This window comes from Maniola jurtina, chromosome 20 (assembly GCF_905333055.1).
Source record: "Maniola jurtina chromosome 20, ilManJurt1.1, whole genome shotgun sequence".
In the NCBI taxonomy this organism is placed as follows: domain Eukaryota; kingdom Metazoa; phylum Arthropoda; class Insecta; order Lepidoptera; family Nymphalidae; genus Maniola; species Maniola jurtina.
In genome coordinates, this window is record NC_060048.1 from 3,469,528 (window position 1) to 3,486,833 (window position 17,306).

The following is a 17,306-nucleotide window of genomic DNA, read 5'->3' on the forward strand; positions in this document are numbered from 1 at the left end:
ACATAACATGTAAAATTAATAGTTATATGAATTCTGACTAAGAAGTTTGACTAACGTTGACAATTACCGATGCAAGAATATGGAAGCAAGTATAATACCATAAGTTTGCAATTGCAACCAAAAATTGCAATTAGGTATATGCAAGCACAATTAAATTTCTGGACGGATGCGCAGTACGACATAACCATAGACAATTATCGATTTATGTCATTTCCTGTAATATCGCAACGAGTCGCGAGCGGAGTGTACCACGGCCCTTCTGTCTACTATTTATTGAGAATATTTGTGAAAAATGTCGCTGATCTCCGCTCGTTTGGCCTCCTCGGTGGCCAGGCGTTTGCCTAATGCCGCCACCCAGGTATATATTCCTTATAACGCATTAAAATTAACTAAAAATGTACTTTCCGGCAGGTAGAACCAACCACAAATTCCAACCAATAACTTGATTAATCATCGAAATTAGGCCAGTTTCGATGTAATATTCCCTTAGAACCTCAGTATAGTGCTTTTATAACGCTAATTTACAGTGTTTAAGTGTAAGTTATGTCTAAATTATCATATCAAGAAATTCGTGTTATGTAATAGAGGCAGATAGGTTTTCTGTCAAAATGTACGTCTGTTTTGTACTTTGATTCTTATAAAATCCTTATCTAAAGTTGAGATCATGGATAAACGTAGATATATTGCGTTTGTACTGCTGGAATGAGTCCTAACTTAGTTGTGTTTGGTGGAAGGTCTCGAAGGTCGCCGTGCCAGCGGTGGCGGTGGCTTCGCGCAAACTCCATGTCTCCTGCACACACAGGGCTGCCGAAATCTCCACAATCCTGGAGGAGAGAATCCTTGGTGCCGCACCCAAGGTTTTTACTTGTTACATAAACCCTATATGACAGTTGTCATAATCAGCTCTATGTTGAAGAGGTTAGGAAATTAAGGACAGCATAACATTTTATGAATAACAGTCTTTTTCATACAGTGTAATATACCTGATTTAAGTGTCCATTTTTATTAATTTAGTCTAAAGAAGCAATTTATTAACTGTTTGGGCTTGTATTTTCAATTTTAATAGCCTTTATGTCTATTGAGTTAAAAGTAAAAACAGCACTTTTAATGTTTTGTTTGATTCTATTCAATTTCATTTTGGACTTTTACTTTGCTACCTCCAAAAGATTACATCATTTAGAAAAAAAAACTAGTCTACAAATATAGTGAAAGTATTATTTTGACTAGCAAAGAAGCAACTCCTCAAAGTTTTACATAGTTTTAAGAACCTAATTTAAAAATAAAAACCATTTTCTGTCTTGATTCCAAGTAGATTTTCGTAAAAAATGCTTAAGGAAATCTAGGGTATGCCCATTAGTAAAGAATCTAGGTATACCATCTCCATCTATTACTTCAGATTGACTTTTCCAAAAAGATTGATCAGCAAGAAACTAGTTACCAGTAAATTAACTCTCAAAATTTTCTACAATAATTTTGTAACTAAAATGACCTCTAAGTTGCATGTGATGTTCTTAGAATAGAATAAAATATATTTTTATTCAAGTAAACTTTTACAATTGCTTTTGAATTGTCAAAATAATTTACCACTAGTTCAGAATGCTGTTCCTACAGAGAAGAACCAGCAAGAAACTCGGCAGTTGCTCTTTTCAATTGTCCAATTTACAATGCCATACTATACAATTAATTTCAACCCAGCGCGTTGCTGGAGCGAGTCAAATCCTTGCTATTTTGTTATTTACATAATCTTCGATTGTATAATATGCTTTTCCAGGAGCATACTTTTAATAGGTTTTGTAAACTTGTTTTAAACTTAGGCCGATTTGGAAGAGACAGGCCGCGTGCTGAGCATTGGTGACGGTATCGCCCGTGTGTATGGCCTCAAGAACATCCAGGCCGAGGAGATGGTGGAATTCTCCTCTGGCCTTAAGGTTTGTACCTTTTATATAATGATTATTTTAATCCTGGCTTACTCATCTATTATTTATACATTGTAGTGATTGCTGAAATAGTTCCAGTGTAAAGGCAAGAAGGTCCATTTTTTTTGTCATCCAGATATAAAAACATTTTTTGAGTGATAATCTGTGGAAATTAGCGGTAGATGCAGATGATGTGATGCACAATAAAGACTGTGAAACAAATTAACCATATTTACAGTGCCCATATGTATGTATGTGTGTATGTTTAGTTAATTTTTGTGAGAATTGCCTTAAAATCCAAAGAAAAAAGGAACCCTTATAGGATCACTTCATTGTCTACCTGACGAAAACCAGTCAAGGGAATTAATACCATAGGGCACTTCCGGTTGACCTAGAATCATGAAAGGCAGGTACCAATGTTTTATAGTACAAATAAAGAGAAAAATCTGAAAACTGAATTTAAAAAAATAAGTGTTAGTTCTTGTACAATGGTACATTCTTTCATTCCTTGTGCTGAAATTGCCTCAAATGAAAAGCATTTTAACTAATTAAAAAAATCTAAAAATATGAATTTTTCCTCCTTAGGGTATGGCCCTTAACTTGGAACCCGACAATGTGGGTGTGGTCGTATTCGGTAACGACAAACTGATCAAAGAGGGTGACATTGTGAAACGTACGGGCGCCATCGTGGACGTCCCCGTCGGCGAGCAATTGCTGGGTCGCGTAGTGGACGCGCTGGGTAACGCCATCGACGGCAAGGGGCCACTCAACACCAAGTCGCGTATGCGAGTCGGTATCAAGGCCCCCGGTATCATCCCGCGTGTGTCCGTGCGAGAGCCTATGCAGACCGGTAAGTTGCGTAACTGTAAACTTGGGTTAATTTCATCATAGACATTCTAGTTCCATTGTAGACCTACTAGTTCCATTATAGACCTTCCAGTTCCATCTTAGATCTACTAGTTCCATCATAGACCTATTAGTCCAGTCGCGAAATGTATGGGGACGATCTTGGGTGTTCCTGCCGTCGGCGAGCAGTTGCTGGGTCGTGTAGTGGATGCGCTGGGTAACGCCATGACTAGGGTCCACTCAACACTATCACTTTCAAGTCGCGTGTGCAAGTCGGCATAAGGCCCCCGGTAATATCCCGCGTGTGTCCATGCGAGAGTCTTGGTTTAATTTCGTTATAGACATTTTAGTTCCATTGTAGACCTACTAGTTCCATTATAGACCTACCAGTTCCATCATAGACCTACTTACTAGTTCCATCATAGGTCTATTAATGTCGCCGTGAATCGACGATTACGCAATCATGGTAATACTGATAAAGTGATAATTTGGCGCAGGTATCAAGGCCGTAGACTCTCTCGTGCCAATAGGCCGTGGGCAGCGTGAGCTGATCATCGGGGACCGTCAGACCGGCAAGACTGCTCTGGCCATTGACACCATCATCAACCAGCAGCGTTTCAACAAGGGCGAGGACGAGAAGAAGAAGCTGTACTGTATCTACGTTGCCATCGGACAGAAGAGGTCCACCGTCGCACAGATTTTGAAGAGGCTGACTGATGCTGGTGAGAAACATCTATAAATATATAAACCAAAAAGTTGTTCAAACTACTGGGCAGATCAGGTTGGGCATGCAGATAGCTACTATGCCTAGACATCTGCTAAGATTTTTCGTTTTTAAATTTGTAGTCCATGCCTATCAAGTCGCAGGCGCACACTAGTTTACAAATACACAAACTGTTTACAAACTGCACAGATTAAAACTAAATAAAAATATATCACCTAATCTATCTACTGTGTATGTGAACTATCAGAAGCTGCACTACATCAGCTATATCACAATCTTCTGACACCCTCCCTACCGACCACAGTAGTCAGTGCTCAGTGCTCACAACTGAGCAATTTGGGAATTTCTTATTTCTAAATGTCCGTGGGAGGCTATGGCCGTGGCTAGTTACTACGCTACTGGCAAAGTTGTGCAGCCAAGTAATGCCAAAGGGCATATTTACGTCTTGGATGCTCCTCCCAGGTGCCATCAACTACACCATCATCGTGTCCGCTACGGCGTCTGACGCGGCGCCCCTGCAGTACCTCGCGCCCTACTCCGGCTGCGCCATGGGCGAGTTCTTCCGCGACAACGGCAAGCACGCGCTCATCATCTACGACGATCTGTCCAAGCAGGCCGTTGCCTACCGACAGGTGAATATTAAAAAAAAAAAAAAAACTTTTATTCAATTCAACTTTTTTATTTTTGAATCGTCAAATGCATCTTCTACTGGTTCTGAATGCCTTTCCTACCGAGAAGAACCAGCAAGAAACTCAGGTCACATGTATAAAAGTACCTAATTGCAATCCTGTGCATTGATATAACATGAATTTTGAATTCATGTAAATCCAACAGTCACAACAGAAGAATTGTATGACTATTGTAAAGATATTATAAAACTCCAGATCATCATAATCAACTCATCGCCGGCTCACTACTGAGCACGGGTCTCATCTCAGAATGAGAAGCATTTGGCCATAACACAGTCTCATTTATGCTTGGTTGGTGACTCAAAATGGTTAACGCCCACTGAGCTTTTTGTCTTTGTCATTTGTATAACTAGTAACTTGTAGTTGTATACTAAGTAATGTTTGTGTGATCAGATGTCTCTGCTGCTGCGTCGTCCCCCGGGTCGTGAGGCCTACCCCGGTGATGTGTTCTACCTCCACTCGCGTCTGCTCGAGCGTGCGGCCAAGATGTACGTATCACAGTTTGGCTAATTTATCAAAGTATTTGATGATGGACTTGGAATTATTATTAACTAGATGATGACTTCGTCCGCGTGGATTTAGGTTTTTAAAAATTCCGTGGGAACTGTTTGATTTTCTGGGATAAAAAGTAGCCATCCTCGAGATATAAACTAACCCAGTACCAAATTTCGTCAGAATTAGTTAAACTGTTGGGCCGTGAAAAGGTAGCAGACAGACAGACAGACACACTTTCGCATTTATAATATTAGTATGGATTTTGTTCCTCAGGTCCGACAAGATGGGCGGTGGCTCTCTGACCGCTCTGCCCGTCATCGAGACCCAAGCCGGAGACGTGTCTGCTTACATTCCCACCAACGTGATCTCCATCACTGACGGGCAGATCTTCTTGGAGACGGAGTTGTTCTACAAGGGTATCCGGCCCGCCATCAACGTCGGTCTGTCCGTGTCGCGTGTGGGTTCCGCCGCGCAGACCAAGGCTATGAAGCAGGCAAGTACCTACCACTCCACTCCACTCCAGTTTCACTCTCTGCTGCAGCTAGGCCTGGCCGTGACGTTGCTTTTTTTCAAAGCTTTTAAAATTAAACTTTCAAATGAGGGTAGTTTATCACATACTATGGGCTACGTCTTTTTACGGAAAAGAAACCCAGAAAGGGGATATATAAGAAGAAGAGGGTAGTTTAAATTTAAGTGTGTTTATTTAACTTCCATGGATTTCAACTAGCTTCCAATTCCAGGTGGCCGGTTCCATGAAACTGGAGTTGGCTCAATACCGTGAGGTGGCCGCTTTCGCCCAGTTCGGTTCCGACTTGGACGCTGCGACCCAACAGCTGTTGAACCGCGGCATGCGTCTTACTGAGCTGCTCAAGCAAGGACAGTACGTGCCAATGGCCATTGAGGAACAGGTGAGTGATGTTGTTTCCGTCTGTGTCTCTAAGGTCCTTACATTATGATACTTACAACTAGTATTTTACGCGAGTCTTGAAGACGATTCGCTGAGGCGTATCTTACATACATATGTATGCTGATTCGCACACTACGCTACCGGTATCCTACGCGTCTGGTACTAGACTCGCGATATCCTCAGTGGCACCTATAATAGTCTTTTATTTAAAATTTATTTTCTGTTCATTTTTAGCAATATAAAACTGAAAAAGATGCTGATATTCCAAGTTTAGAGAAAACATCGATATCGACTCTAATATCAGTTTTCTGCCTCAATACTAGACCAAAAATAGTAAAAGAAGCTCCTTTGCGAACCTATCACATTAAGGATTTTATTGCTTAAAAACTTATTCCTTCTATCCAAGGTCGCCATCATCTACTGTGGTGTACGTGGTCACCTCGACAAAGTGGACCCAACCAAGATCACAGCATTCGAGAAGGAGTTCACCCAGCACATCAAGACCTCCCACCAGGCTCTACTTGCCACCATCGCTAAGGACGGTCAAATCACACCAGAGTCTGATGCCTCGCTGAAGAAAATCGTCACTGACTTCGTTGCCACGTTCCAAGCGCAGTAAACGCCTAGTTAATGATAAACTCGCCTTAAGATTGTACAATACAATTCGTAATCTAGCAATTACTTGTACCATCTTAAGTCTATCCATTGATATTTAAGTGGCTGCTTACTGAAGCCTTCTATGACAATGTTGTAATTTGCTTCGGTGGGCAATCTATTTAGAAGTGTAATTTGTATGGACAGTAATGTGAATACAATCATGTAATGTATTTGATATGTATCTTGGAGTCGGCAGTGGTTATATTATATGAATAAAACAATTTATTTGAGAATTTTATTTGGAATCGTCTCCTTGCTTTAAAGTCTTTAAACCCAAAGACAATTTTTTCAAACCCTATCTGCGGAATGTTCGTAAAGCCATCTCTCTCTGTTACGTAATCCCAATAATAGCTTTATGTCCCATACAAATTATAGAGCCAAAAATCTCAGTGGGCGTTAACCATTTTGAGGCACCAATCACAAACATGTTTTCAAAAAATATTTGAAATTGGTTGGTTACTCAGAATGGTTAGCGCTCAATGAGATTTTTACATAGATATTATGTGATTTTTACCTCTTATCGTTTGTATGGGATTACGTAACAGGGAGCGCAATTTTGGATATAATATTTAGTGTAATAAGTGAGTGCGAGTCAGATTCTCACACGTAGGGTTCCGTACCATCGTTGAAAATTATGTACCTACCTAGGTACTTTTTAATTTACGTGGCGGTCATATTGAAATTTTTATCAATTATTAAAGCGGCAATAGAATATCAAATTGTGGGACTCATTTCAATCATGATTGGCTAATGAAGGGCTAATGGAATAAAAATACATTTATTACAAAAGAGTCTGAAATGGGATTTTCGATTTTTTTATTTCTCTCGTCTGGCTTTACAAAGATTAGCCAGTGTCAACTTTGTAGTTATTTGTAACAAGTTAGGGAAACTATACAAGTATGGACCCCGTCTGTGCCGGCGCTCAGCGACACACGCACGGCACCCCCCAAGATATAAGTATAATAGGTTCATGGCACCCCCTTAGAGCACTTTCCAGTCAGTTTTAACAAAAAAAACTACTCCAAAAAGGCAGAGCACGCCCGCCAGCTAACACCAACACAGACGAAGTCTGAGATTTTCGATTGACTTACCGATAGATACGCAACTTGCAATAATAGTAATCTGTGGCCCAACTCAAGCCCTAATGAGTGTCACAGTCCCAGGACTTCGTCTGTGTTGGTGTTAGCTGGCGGGCGTGCTCTGCCTTTTTGCAGTGTTTTTTTTGTTAAAACTGACCGGAAAGCGCTCTAAAGGGGCGCCGTGCGTATGTCGGCGAGTGCTGGCACAGACGGGGTCCATACTTGTATAGTTTAACTAACTTGTTACAAATAACTACAAACTTGACATTGGCTAATCTTTGTAAAGCCAGACGAAAGAGAAAAAAAAATAGTCACAGCCGCATTGACACATGTGACATCACGATGCATTCATAGAGTAGTTTGACAGCATGGACGTACTAATGTTTGACAGTGACACTTTTGCTGCTTTTGTGTTGATTTATTTTGGCACGGCAAAAAGCATTGGCCGGAGCCCGGAATTTTATATTTCATTTAATATATAGTGGTATTTCAGTGAATTACATGAATATTATTAATTGCTATCTATTGTAAGCTACATGTAATCCTATTCTATCATTCGCTTTTCCAAACTTCATATAAACAGTGAATGAAAATGGAGTCTTTCGAAAGAGCGCACGTTGCGATAAACAAGCCTTCAAAAAGCAGTAAGCTGTCAGAGAATAAGAAGAAACGGTTAAAGCAAATATTATTCGGATATAGAGCGAATGATAATAATCTTATTCAAAGGTCTATGGAGTTGGAAAATGATGACGAGGACTCTACATCTGTAAGTGGTTATTCCGACCTGAACCTTACTAATTCTAGCTATGAAGATGAGAATGCGGCATTTATTATGAAAGAAGACTCAACTAGTAGAGTCGACAGTAAAGATATCATTCCTAGTTTTGAAGAGAAAATATATGAAGATTCCACTTCTGAATGTAGCGAAAGTTACAAAAGTAGTGATGTTTCTTATGAAAGCGCTCGGTCCGATGATAGTTACGACAATGAAAGTAATGAAGATAAATCATGTTTTAGTGACGAGTCGATTACTGAAGGTAATTCAAGCATTGGTAGTTCAGAAAGAATTGATTTTGAGCCTAAAGATTGCATAGATGAAACAGTTTTAGAATCTGGTACTGATACAGAAACATCAATAGTGATGAGTGGCCTTAATTTGTCAGAGTCAGATATTTCAGAGTTTGATGCTGATAGACAGCTAGCAGCTAAGATTCAAGAACAGTTGCAGTTAAGAAATAATAGGCAGAAGCATAAAGATAAATATACTATATTGTTAGATGAAAATGATGTAGCAAACCATTCAATGACCAAAGAAAGGTGTAATAATGTACGAGCAGCAAATATGCTTTCTGTAAATAAAACAGAGTCATCAAAACAACTAAAAAAGAAAAAGCAAAATAAAGCTAACCATGATGTTGTGAAAGGGCCTATAACTGAAGAAAAATGTAGTACTGAACAAATTAAAAAAATGCTTCCAATGACTAAAGAGGAATCAACAAGAATAAGACACAATAAGCAAAATCATAAAGATAAAAACACTATATTACTAGATTCAAATGAAACACCGAAAGGTCCAATAACTAAGGAAAGATGCAGTATTATACAAGCAGAAAAGTTATTTCAAATAAATAAAGAAGAATCAACAAGGATTAAAAAAAATAAGCAAAAGCATAAAGACAAGTACACAATATTATTAGATGCAGAGCAGAAATATACACAGGGACAAAATACGACACTAGATGATAAAAATACTTTAAATCCAATAAACATTGAAATGAGTGAAGATGATACATCAATAAATAGTGATGAATTAAATGATGATGAGCTTAATGAAGATTCTATAACTATGTCACCACCCTATGTCTCTATAACAGCTTCAGATATGTCAACTCAAAAACTAGATGATATTATTGGAGAATACAAACATTCAACAATAAAGAATTTACCATCGGAAACAAGTGCTGTGTTTTCAACTAATAACTCTGGCTTTTTTGTTGAAGAAGATATGAATATTGATGTTCAGATAGAGGATGATGTTAGTAGTCTTATACCAGAGTTAGATGATATACCAAGCCTTGAAGAAATTGATGAAGAATTAATGAACCTTGATACAACAGCAGAAAGTACAACTAGGACTATGAATAAAAGCACTATCGAACCAAAAACAAGCATAGCTGACCAATGGACAGATTATGATCAAGTCGCAGAAACTTTCAAAGTTTACTATGGCACAAAGTGTTGCATAATTACACTAAAACATCCAAGCGAATTATTTATTCAAGGAAAAGTTAAAATCAGATCTTTAGGTGGTACCAATGAATTATTTGGTTGTACATTGAATAAAAAAAATTGTAATATCTATGCTCCATATTACAATTTTGCTCAAGGGATTAAAACTGTTGAAAATCCAAACAATTACTATGGTTTATTTGGCAAATTGACTGCAGCAGGCCTTTCTGTCTCCGAGGCAGAAGATATAGTAATAAATATAGGGGCAAATGATGGAGTCCTACTTTTACAAAAGCTTGAGTGTAGAGTGATGGATTTTATAGAGAACAACTTTAGAGTAACAAATATGTTTAAGTGGAATAAGACTGTTGAACCATATTTTAGCAAGGCCTCAGATATCTTGAACTGTTCACTCTTTTCATCGAGGCCATACAAAAGTTTTGATGAACATCCTAGTTGGAAGGAAGCGAATGAACTAGCTATGAGTAAGTATATTCCAAAAGAACACCAGATCTTCTACTCTTGTAAAGGTTTTTGACATAGCACCACCAATATACAATAGATAGATTCTGAGTTGTTCAAACAAAAGAGGCAGACAACTTGACAATCTTCTTGGCACAGTAGTGCTGAGGTTTAAAAAGTTCCAGGTCTAATTTCCAGCGGGATGGATTTGGGAATTGACAATTAGTAAAATATTGGGTATGGTCTGATGGGATGAGGTACGATGCCCCATAGAAATGGCAAAAAAATATATTATGAAATGGAAAATAATATACTTATTGTCTTAATAAAACTGTCAGCTTTCATCTTAAATTATTGCCATTTATAACCAGGTAAAATAGCAATCTGGCAGACTGCTATTTCAACTGGTTATAAATCTGGCAAGACTGGCACACAACGAGTTCCATATAAACAAACTAGTTATCCTTGGGATCCTTTTTTCTCTGGACATATGGAACTCTAAAAACATTAAATTATTATAGGTTTGGAAGTTTGAATATAGAATTACTATTAGGTGTTCATAGTCCTTCTACACCACAGTTCATAAAAATAGGGCACTAACAAAATTTTTATATTTTTAGTCAAACAAAGCCGAGGCATAGTCTGCGGCGGTAAAGGCGTGGGCAAGTCAACCTACGTGAGATACCAAGTCAATAAGCTGCTAGCCAATGGTCCAGTACTGGTGGTGGACTTGGACCCAGGGCAGAGCTTGTTCACAGTGGCCGGGAATGTGTCTGCTACTGTGGTTACAGCACCTTTATTTGGACCTAGCTTCACTCACTTGAGGAAACCCGAATTGTTTGTATATTATTTTGTTTAATACTAGATGATGATTTAAGTTCTTAAAAAAAATCCTGTGGTGACTCTTTGATTTTTCGGTATATAAAGAATTATATATCCATACTCAGGATGCAAGCTATCCAAGTATCCATGTACCAAAATTCGTTAAAATCGGTTTAAAGGATGGCCCTTAAATAGTGATAATATTGGTAGTTATGATAATTTGTTTAATTCTATGCCTCCCATAATTTAATTTTTTTTGGAAAGAGATTTATTCTAACCCATCTTTCATTTAAATTCATAGACATAGAGTGACCTCTAGCACTAGTTGGTGAAAACTTGAAAAAATAATGTAGTGGGCATAATATCCTTCCGCATCATTTGAAATATCCCTAGTCACAAAAAAAATTGGCACAGAGATAGCATGCATCCTGAACATTCCGGAAAATCGTAGAGTTCTCACAAAAGTAAAACAAAAACTTGATTTACATGGATGGAGTGATCAGCATAAATTGTAAAAAATAGTTTTTAAGTGGGCATTTTTTAAGCACTCCTTTGCACATACTTATTTTCACATTTTGTAAAAGAAGTCCTCATTCATAACCTGGACTCAATTTTAACAACATCAACATTGTTTCAGAATGCTCAACATAGGTCTGATCAACACAATGGACAATGTAAAACGATATGCTGCAGCTGTACAAACCCTAATAACTTACTGCCAGAACAACAAAGCCTTTACCAACATGCCATGGATTGTTAACACTATGGGAATGACCATTTCCTTGGGCCTCAAGTTTATAACTTTAATAATAACTCTATTACAACCGACATATGTACTTCAATATGAATCCGAACTGCCCAATCAACGTTTTCGGACATTACTAACACCAACTAGTACCAAAGATTTGTTTGAAGATTATAAAAATGATCACTTGTTCGAAAATGTGACTTTTCCTGAAGATCTGGATTACTCGTTTGTGGTAGCACATGACACAGATAGTCCTCATATGGCTAAAAGTAAAACCTTCACTTTGAAGCCTAAGGATGAGAGATATTTGAGCTTCTTGGCATATTTCGGCCTGTTATTATTAAGCAGTCGTCAGGAAAGCTTGTTCACACCATATGAGTAAGTAATATATTTTTGTATTCTAGGGTTCCGTTTTTCGAAATCCCGTGGGAACTCTTTGGTTTTCCGGGATAAAAAGTAGCCTATGTGCTAATCCAGGATATTATCTATCTCCATTCCGAATTTTAGCCAAATGCATCCAGTAGTTTTGCGTGAAGGAGTAACAAACATACACACACACACACGCACACACACACACACACACACACACACACACACACACACACACACACACACACACACACACACACACACACACACACACACACACACACACACACACACACAAACTTTCGCCTTTATAATATTAGTGTGATTATTTTCGTAAAAATGTGTAGTTACTAGACTTACTAGTTTCAAAGTTGGACCAAACTTCTAGTTCATGTAATTTTAAAATTACACATTTTTACAAAAAATGTGGAAAACCAAAGACACAGGTACCAGGTTTCTAATGTTCATCAGCAAATCATTAAGTTTGATTGCTTAGTATTCAAATAAGAACCAAGCTCCTCAACTTCAACCAACTTGAAAAGAGCAACCGCCGAGTTTCTTGCTGGTTCTTCTCGGTAGGAACGGCATTCCGAACCAGTGGTAGATTATTTTGACGATTCGAAAGCACTTGTAAAAGTTTAATTGAATAAAAATACTTAATTAGAATTTGAAAAAAACTATAATTGAACCTCAATAGCTCAATGGCTAAAGAACGGACTGAAATCCGAAAGGTCGGCGGTTCAAACATCACCCGTTCCATTATTATCGTATCCACTCGTACCTAGTTAGTAGTTACGCTTAGTATCTACCTACGCTGTTGGATGGTAAAAGGGGGGATATTAGTCATAATAATTAACAAAAATAATATTCATTATTTTTAAACTAGGTTTTTATGTAAAAGATATGTAGCGCGCTTGGGTAACTTCTCTTAACATGACATGTTCGATAAACCAGTTCGGATGTAGTACGCGTCACGTCTTATGATTCATGACGCATCGTCAGCCAATGATGTCACGGCATCGAACCGATGATGATTGAATGACAAAAGACGATACATACAAATATATTATGTCTGGATAAAATAAGCCACGTCCTATGCCATAGCATGCAACCGAATTTCAGCTCGAAGGTAACTCAGAGATTCATATTCGTATCTATCTATTGCTACTAAAGTGATGTCTGACTAGGTAGATATGAGTTAGGACTGTTGTAAAATATATTAGACTTTAGAGCATGTGATTACAAATGAGTCAACAATATTTACTCGTATTTAACCGGATGTAACGGATTATTGCTTTCAATTAAAATTTTAAAATGTCGATGTCTGCAAATTCAATTTCGCAATTCGCCAGTGTACATTTCAATTACTAAGAGTATATTATAGGTACCTATATGCCTAGAGGCCACGCATTAGAAAACTCAATACGGGACATTGAGAGACGAAAGCGTGACGCAAACGCAAAATATACCTGCTTAGTATTTTATTTATTGTTTTTTTTCTGAGCAACCACGTAAAATATTTTTATATGAAACAAGATTAAGTCAGAGCCACCGTTCGCTTGGAGGTTTTTAAAAATCTCACGGGAGCTTTTTTATTTTCTGACAAAAAGTTGGTATCCTATATCAAACCCCAGGAAGAGGAGCCAAGTCAAAATCGGTTTAGTGGTTGAGCCGTGATAAGCTAACAGACAGACAGACCGAGTTACCTATATACTTCATGTTATTTATGAGCTTTTCTAGATTTAACTTCGCCAGCTTCCCAATTTCAAGGCTTTTGCTACTCAGAATTGAGCGACTATCAACAGGGCTATCAACACATTATGAGGAAACCTGCATGCCTGAGAGTTCTCCATAATCTTCTCAAAGGTGTAAGAAGTCAGCCAATCCGCACTGGGTCAGCGTGGAGGAATTTGGCCTAAACCTTTGTCGTTCTAAAAGTAGACCTGTGCTCAGTAGTGGTAATAGACCGGAGATAGGTGATATTATTACATAATATACTTTAACATAAGTAAATACTGGTATGCCTATAGACTTCCTTCCCTAATTTTTTACAACTAATCAGGACTGCCCTGCAAAATGCATAAAGTCAATCGCTCGTATGCAATGTTCAAACATCTTTCCATTAAAATCTAGTATGCACTCACCCCTATAAATAGGTTTCATTCAGTCGGACGCAACAGGTTGTTTTTTGGTGCAAATCTCAACCTTATGGATATATGGACTTGGACTTTTTATGCTATGCTGTAATGACTGGGCAGTTAGTTATTGTCTGAAGATGAATTAAGTATATCTATTACCTATTTCCTGCGAAAGTGTGTCTGTCTGTCTGCTACCTTTTCAGGGCCCAACAGTGTAACCGATTCTGACGAAATTTGGGACAGGGTTAGTTTATAGGCCGGGGACGGACATAGGCTGCTTTTTATCCCGGAAAATCAAAGAGTTTCCGCGGATTCCTAAAGACCCATCCACTTAACCGATTTGTATGAAGTTTGGTACCGAAGTAGCTTGCGTCCCTGTGATCGAAATAGGCAACTTTTTATCCCGGAAAATCAAACAGTTCCCACGGGATCTATAAAGATCTAAATCCACGCGTACGAAGTCGCGGGCATCCTCTAGTTAAAAAAAAAATTGGTTGTCTGTAAAGTCGGTTTACTGACGATAGTTGAACGTGACAACAAAGGCCGATTGTGCTTCTTTGTCGCTCGTTCCGCGCTCTCGCTTGCACTTCAAGCCTTACATGGAACGCCTCAGAGCGAGATAACGCCGCATGAGTCATGTTTTTTCGTGCGTGCAGCCGGCTCTATCGAATTATAAGACGTTGTCACGTCAATAAATAAAGAAGAGCAAAATTGTGATAGAATTCGCAACAAAACTTTTGAACATTATAATATGTTTAGTTATTTGTTTCCAGGGTCAGCCTCAAAGACTTGCGCGTCGCAACGAACGTGATCATAAAGAAGGAACACATTACGAAGGTGCTCAATGGAAAATTGGTGGCACTGTGTCAACAGTCGGGCGAGACACGGAGCGATAGCGGCGTGTTTACTTTGACCGATAAACCACTACCGTGCCGCGGCCATGGTGAGAACCGTGGACTTGGTATAGCTAGATGTCTATGAAAATTCCGCTAAGTGGAAAATCACAACTTTTCAGGAGAACCTCTTAAACTTAAATTGTTTGAATAACTATGCTTTACTTTTAATTCAAAATTACATAGTTAAAAAGATTATCTCTTGAACTAGCAGACTGCCAAAGAACAGGTTTCTGCATATTATATACACGCCTTTTAAAAAAAACGGCCAAGTGCGAGTCCGACTCGCGCACTGAGGGTTCCGTACTCAGGTATTTTTTCCAACATTTTGCACGATAAATCAAAAACTGTCTGTCCGTCCGTCGTGTCTGTCAAGAAAACCTATAGGGTACTTCCCGTTGACCTAGAATCATGAAATTTGGCAGGTAGGTAGGTCTTATAGCACAAGTAAAGGAATAAATCCGAAAACCATGAATTTGTGGTTACATCCCAGAAAAAAATAATTAAAATGTGTTTCAATTTTCAAAGTAAGATAACTATACCAAGTGGAATATCATATGAAAGGGATTTACTTGTACATTCTAAAACAGATTTTTATTTATTTTTATGCATAACAGTTTTTGATTTATCGTGCAAAATGTCCAAAAATGCACTGAGTGCAGATACAAACACAAAACAGGAGATAAGCAGAAAAATAAATATTTCCAATTTGAGAATAAGTTTAAAGTTACATTTCAAATATGGCAGTGCTTTACTTATTCAAAATGCAAGAGTAATACATATGTACTTTTTACTATGGAATCCTAAATAAGTTTTCTCTTTTCAAAACTAAAATTAATTGGGAGCTGATGGCAGAAAAAAATTAACTCAAAAGCCAGAAGAAGTGCCAAAAGTTGAAATAAAATTAATTATAAAAATCACTAAAACCATCTCAGGCATACTATTATTATCAGTCTCTAATTGAAAAATCTAAGCTTGTTGCCCACATGGCAGCTTTTGACTGCTTCGAAAAACAACCAAACAAATAAATGAAACTTTTCAATTGATATTAATATAATGGGCTTTTTCTTATAATATTATTACTATTTCTGAATATTATCAATAATAATTTTATTCTTGATTAAAAACTATTCTATTTAAAACTAATGAAAATAACCAATAGAAATATTTTGTAGTAATTTGTAATTATAATAATAAATATATTACAATAAAATCAACCACTTCTCACAATTTATCATAACAATATTTTATTGATAGTAAGTAGTATAAAAGTCTAGAAAAAATTAAATAAAACCTATGCGCATAAAGTATCATTATCTTGTTTCAAGTTAAACCACCTCGATGACTCAAAGATGATGTAACTCCAACAAAGTACATCATTAATATCATATTTGTGTTATCAATAAAAGTGCTATAATATAGTGCTCCATTAACTGATAAGTGCAAATACAATGCAATAAGTTTTTTTTGCAGGATTGATTCGAGGGATCGACTGGGACAAGGAGGTGTTGTATGTGATAACTCCAGTTCCAGGGGAGGCCCTGGAAGGAGTGGACACCTTGTTATATGCAGACTGGACGCCCGAGCTGGTGTGGCACGAGAGAAGCCTGCCCGTGGGCACGGCTCTCCCGTACCGCACAGGCGCAGGGGAACAACACAAAGAACTCATGTCCACTCCTCGCAGACGGTACACCAACCCTCTTCAGCTACTCGTCAAGATGACAACAGGAGCAGCTCCTAATTGAAAGCTCAGTTGATTAGTTAATAAATTTGTAATTGGAATAGATCCAAAATATCTTAAATTATAAAAGGAAATCTAATTTATGTTAATTTCATGTATATTTCAAGATAATTTTGTACTTACGATACTAATAAAACATAACATAGATGATTGAATTTCAACTTAAATAATCCCCCATCCTAGATAGAAACCTCTCCATTTATAAATGCTGTATTAAATTTATAAAAGTCAAAAAGTCTAGAAAAGAAATGTTAAAACATGGGGTTCCTTTATTACTAATAAATAATATTAGCATGCGATAACCATACAGAAGTTAAAATTTCACACAAACAAACTGCCTTAAACAATTAGGTTATGATACGTCGCAGGGACGTCTAGTTGACAGGCACTTTGAGTGAGGTGGGGCTCGCGCTCCTAGTCAAATAAACCGCCTACTTCATTTATACATCACTATTTTATTGAAAAATTAAAATACAAAATACCAAACTAAACAAGAGTCTCGCGGAGACCACACCGGTCGAGGGTTCTATGTGGAAGAAATGCTACTCGATATATAACATGATAGTTAGCACGAAACATCCCGCAGGCCCG

At 37.8% G+C, this 17,306-nt stretch overlaps 2 protein-coding genes and 1 long non-coding RNA gene across 4 annotated transcripts; 2 read left to right on the forward strand and 1 right to left on the reverse strand.

Moving 5' to 3' along the window:
* Window positions 1–196: 196 nt before the first annotated feature.
* LOC123875502 (ATP synthase subunit alpha, mitochondrial) lies at window positions 197–6,459 on the forward strand. The gene is made up of 10 exons (XM_045921355.1): window positions 197–358; window positions 735–857; window positions 1,815–1,928; window positions 2,502–2,766; window positions 3,260–3,484; window positions 3,949–4,118; window positions 4,569–4,663; window positions 4,944–5,163; window positions 5,411–5,578; window positions 5,984–6,459. The coding sequence occupies exons 1-10, from the start codon at window positions 293–295 to the stop codon at window positions 6,194–6,196; spliced, it is 1,659 nt and encodes a 552-aa protein (XP_045777311.1). The 5' UTR covers window positions 197–292; the 3' UTR covers window positions 6,197–6,459.
* On the reverse strand, window positions 2,710–3,247 carry LOC123875522. The gene is made up of 2 exons (XR_006798151.1): window positions 3,170–3,247; window positions 2,710–2,829 (listed from the first exon to the last, which is right to left on the reverse strand). It is a non-coding gene; the product is annotated as an uncharacterized LOC123875522 (long non-coding RNA).
* Window positions 6,460–7,699: 1,240 nt separating the features above from the next.
* Window positions 7,700–16,862, forward strand: LOC123875498. Of its 2 annotated transcripts, XM_045921350.1 has the most exons (6): window positions 7,700–8,700; window positions 8,824–10,027; window positions 10,625–10,841; window positions 11,464–11,952; window positions 14,855–15,024; window positions 16,448–16,862. In XM_045921350.1, exons 1-6 carry the CDS (start codon window positions 7,900–7,902, stop codon window positions 16,717–16,719), a joined length of 3,153 nt encoding a protein of 1,050 aa, XP_045777306.1. In that variant the 5' UTR covers window positions 7,700–7,899; the 3' UTR covers window positions 16,720–16,862. The 2 variants fall into 2 exon arrangements, with proteins under 2 accessions (XP_045777306.1, XP_045777305.1); XM_045921349.1 differs by having other exon boundaries at window positions 7,700–10,027.
* Window positions 16,863–17,306: the final 444 nt, after the last annotated feature.